This window comes from Eufriesea mexicana, unplaced genomic scaffold, assembly GCF_001483705.2.
Source record: "Eufriesea mexicana isolate 0111107269 unplaced genomic scaffold, ASM148370v2 scaffold1385, whole genome shotgun sequence".
NCBI classification, from domain to species: Eukaryota; Metazoa; Arthropoda; class Insecta; order Hymenoptera; family Apidae; genus Eufriesea; species Eufriesea mexicana.
The window spans coordinates 901,837-906,584 of NW_016909584.1; the positions used below are offsets into that span (position 1 = coordinate 901,837).

At 44.0% G+C, this 4,748-nt stretch overlaps 1 protein-coding gene across 4 annotated transcripts in view; it reads left to right on the forward strand.

The window, feature by feature from the left end:
• The window catches only part of LOC108548236 (uncharacterized), a 25,875-nt gene extending 22,127 nt beyond the window's left edge, over positions 1-3,748 (forward strand). For 3 of the 4 annotated variants that reach the window (XM_017901073.1, XM_017901072.1, XM_017901070.1), the window contains exons 3-4: positions 1,862-2,112; positions 2,612-3,748. In XM_017901073.1, coding sequence (XP_017756562.1) covers positions 1,862-2,112; positions 2,612-2,615 — 255 coding nt within the window. In that variant the 3' untranslated portion in view covers positions 2,616-3,748. Of the gene's footprint in view, positions 1-1,861; positions 2,117-2,611 lie in introns of those variants that run through there. The other variant, XM_017901071.1, reaches the window with a different exon arrangement.
• The last annotated feature ends 1,000 nt before the right edge of the window (positions 3,749-4,748 follow it).

The window sequence follows — 4,748 nt, forward strand, 5'->3', positions numbered from 1 at the left end:
CATTGGACCAAGTCTTTTATCGCACGTTTCCTCTCATCTTTCCGCCATTCTATCGTATCTTTGTTCGCAACGTCCCTCTTTTGTCCTCCCCGATCCATTGTGTCCACGCTTTCATTTCACTCGAATCTTGGTCGTGCAAAAATTTCGCTCCCGAAACCTGTCCCCCTTTTCCCCTTTCTCCCCCTCTCTCACCGCCTTTCCTCCTTTTCCCTTCATTTTTTTCTCCCTTTTCCTTCTCTCTTTTCCCTCCCCTTTTTCGTCGTTTTGTTTCTAAAACGGTATGTAGGCGTAGTATAGTCGCGTGGCTTAGAATAGCAGCCGTTCCTCTTTTCGTTGCACCCGGGGAAACAATAGAAATGCAAAGGTCTGTCTGCGGCTCGATGCATAAAGGAGGTCGCTGGTAGTTACAGTGCACTTATCTACTGTAAGGATATTCACCCGGAAGCACGTATCTATATTTATCGGCGGCCATCCTTCGATTATTCTACCGTGTCGCAGATTGACACGTCCGCGAGGGTACCGTAGGTACGAATTTTCTCCTGCGCAAACGTTCTCGCGCGGGGATTGACATTCGAGGTTTTATCGTTATTTTCGTCTCGCGGAAACTAATCAAGCGGATTTCGCACGACGTCGGAAGCGACAGGAGGAATTTGCGAAGGGAAATAATGGAAAGGCGAATAACTTAGATAATACTGCTGCCTGTTGTACGCTGTTACGAAAGTTTATTGATTAAAATCTGGCAAACGGCGTGTCATTGTTGCCGGGTATATACGCTTTTTACGAGCCTAACGATACACCGCGACTAATTTATGCTTTACAATTATCATTCATTTCAATTACAAATGACCGTATTACGGATCGTTAAAGTCCACTTACGCACCTTGTTCGATCACCTAATCGCTGATAATACCAGAAGCGCGGGTGTCGTCATGAAATACACGACTCCATTTTTATTTCAATGTTGCAAAAAATGTATTCCGCCGTCGATTCGATCGTCATTTAATATTATGTAACACTCGCAACGGAGAATAGGGTTTGTTAAAATTGGCACGATACTTTTTTACCTGCCGTTTCTGCATAATTCGGATAAAGTTTCCATCAGAGACAGAGTTTCGTGGAACAAAAGTTTCGCGCGCGAAATTTCGACACGTGAGGTCGAGCACGCGAAAGCTTTGTCCCGTAAAATTGTTTGCCGAAGAAATAAAACCGTAGTTATTGCGAAATAAGAAAAGTTGGATCATTCGTAGAGCGAAAGAAGAGCAACGAACGGAAACATTGGACTAGCCGGTAGGGATCGTGCAACGGTTGTCAGCCTTGCAAAATCCCTGCTGCGCGAACGGTGCAGCGGTCGTTTCGGCGAAGGAAATCAACGGCGATTCTCAGTCATTCACCTTGAGATTCAGCCCGACCGATTATGCAATTTTCCGCGAAGCTTTCTTTCTAGCCTCGAATAACCGGCGCTATTTTCATCCTGTTCTGTATCCGTGGTACGTAACTCTGCGGTAAACGCGCGCCCTTTCGTGACTTAGATCCGGCCAGCTATAAAGTTTCTAAAGAGTGTCGAGGCGAACACGTAGGTGGATATCTATAGACCAGCCGCGATATATATAGAAGAATAACCATTTCGGGGTTAATATCCTTGCGGCCGGTCGTGCAACGTGGTCGTAAAGTATTAACGCGATAACAACGGATTCGTACTAAAGGGGCCACATTCGAAAGGCGGACATTGATCACTCGTGGCTTCGAGCCACGATAGAATTGCATCGAATCATGGTCATCTTGATTCCGTGTCGTTTACGTTTCGTGTCTCGCGCGCTGTCCAGTGATTGATTGATTCGAAAGACAACTCTGTCCGTTGCAGATAGACGACCCGATTCACGTGATCTCCATCGAGGAACCATCTAGTGGCTCCAGACAAAAGCCACCAGACTACGAGGCAGTTACGGACGCGCCACCTAGCTACGATGATGCAATCAAGCTGAATCCTAGTCAGCTACCCAGACAGAATAATACCACTATGGTGTCGCTGCCAACCGTGCACACCATGGTCCCTAGGACCGTGGAGATCGCTTCTAGGGACCCCACGCCGTCACCGCCGCCACCTTACGCGAGGTAAAATTTATTTCTTTACTTTTCTAGCTAAACGTTTCGTTGTTTCGATGACAAAACAGGAACTCTCTTGGTAAACGTATGAAACGAACGAGTAGTTCGACGTATAAACTCGTTCGTAAGTCGTTCGTGAGAACTATTTGGCCTGGAATATACACAAAGGGTGGGGGTGAAACGAAGTCAGGAAATTCCACGTTCGTGGAGAAATTGTGACGCGGTGCTATCGCTCGGTTTGTTTCCAGTGATGCTATGAGTCGTTCTATATAACTCGGTGACGTCATGACACAGTGCGAGTACGCTGTCGGATATTTTTAACGTCTACTGTTCCATCGGGTCTATGATTTATCGATCGTGTAAGTTTCGAAAGTAAAATACCTCTGTTTTGTGATTTTTACAACTCTGGTAGAGTAGCCAATGTTAAACAGTGGTTGACGCGTGTTTACATTCTTTGATTTTTTTATTGGTAATTCTTCGTTGATACTGACCATTTTGTTCATTTCAGGTGAGATATTTGGCAGTAGGAATCATGATCGCAACAAAGAAGGCTTGCGGTGTGCTGGAGGTCCAGCGAACGGCGATTCAGCTAAGAACCAGCCAAGTACAAAAGCGCGAAGGTGGATGAGAGGACTCTGTCCGTCGTTATAGCCGCCACTGCACTGTCAACGACGAGAGTGCACTCGAAGAACTGTCAACGACGAGCGATCGTGACTCGACGTAACACTGGTCCTCGTTTACCTAGACTAAAGATATTTGTGTTCAAGGAAACAAACGGACTGTCCTCTAGATGGACTGTCCTCTAATAGACTCCGCTTTTGTCACTGAATCAACGCAACGATACCGATCGAAGTTAGAGTCGAAGATGAGGAGCGTATCGCGTTGGTCGTTACGCTGCTCGATGGATTCCACGTGTGAGAGACGAACGGCGAATCGAATTTCGCCAAATTCCGTCGAATTTCGTCGTATTCCATCGAATTCCGTCGCAGAAACTGGAGGGACGGAAAGAATCGAGAGAGTCAACGAAGACGTAAACATTGTGCCTTCCGGAAAGCGCCTCATTAGAGAGACACAAGCCTAAATGTTTGCACGAAATACTCATGACTCCGATAAGTAGTTCCAGAAGTGTCGAGACTCGAAACGGACTTGACGATAAATTCGTAGCGAGCACGATTATTTCGTTTGGCTAATTTAGAGCGAATCTAAACTAGCAAATACGAATAGTTGGTATTCTACACGCGTCGTGCGTTTCTATGTCATATCTGTGTAGGATCTATACGTGTTCCTTATCTTCACGAGGAATAGCGTTCGTCGTTGTTCGAATAACTCGACGAAACCCTTGAAAGACGGAGAGGAGTAGGAGGCGAAAAGTAGGAGTCCTAAAAAGTGTCGGAACCGGAAACGTTCCGAGTATCATCGCTTAGACAATCGTGCGGCTTTTTAGAGGAAATACGTTTGCTTGCCATATGATTTCGATGATTGTCATTTTACACGATGTACATACCACATGCGAAATTCATTCGCACGTCCATTTTATTGTGATATATACGATGATGCAGGTATTATACGATACGTCACTATGTCGAATACGACGTTGCTTTGTGAAACAAGACTCTTTTTTTATAATGAAAATGCAAATATAATGATAGGCAACTTTTAAATTTGACTTTATTTCCTGCACCACTTCCTCGATGAATGTCGTTTTCGACAGGCAGAAGGCAGGCAGGTAAATTCAAAATGGCGGTTCCTAGTGGAACCATCAACGCCAAGCAAATATTCCCTAGTAAATCACGAGTCGGATTGGTCGTATGATCTTCAGAGATAAATTTAGAAAATATATCATAGATACCCGCCATGTTGTCGAATACCGCATTTTGTCATCGTGGCATCGCAAATTTTCTAAAAGGTCTGAAAAGAACGAGTTCCAGATTCATCGATAAATACCCTTTATTCAATCGGAGTAACATTTATACTTACTTAAAGCATGTCATTGAACTTATATATTCGTACAACTTTATCAACGGCAACAATAATAATCGTAATAATGACGAGAACGTAACGACAATAGTGGTAATAATGGCAATAATAGCAATAATATCGTCGGAATGGTAACCCCCTGGGAAGATTGAACATGTATCGATCGTGAATGTCTGTTTGTCCGTCTTCCCGCCGCCTGTATTCGATTCGTGTTGAGCAAAAAAATATATCTAATCACAGTGACGATGGTAATTATAATCGTAATGATAATGACAATGACAAGAATAATGATAACGTCGAAGATTAATCGTAATCGTCGGCCGACTATCGCTATACTTTTTTTAATTTATTATTACTCTCACTACACGGTGTTTGGTTAAAGTATATTCATCTTCTCACGGTATCTTTCATCCGGTCTGTCCACGAAACAGACGAATAATCGATTTTCCTGTATTCTACCACCCGGATTCTCTTCTCTTCCCTTTATATACACTCGCTCGTTCTACTGTCGCGAAATTAGTTCAGTCTGCAAAATAATAAGCGCTGTACGCGAAATATCTTTGCCTCTTTTTCCATCGTCTCGCGTTTCCTCCATGGTCTTCCTTTCGAACAAGTCGCACACCGAGTCTATACACCTCGTCACCTCGTCAAAAGTTAACGATAATTTC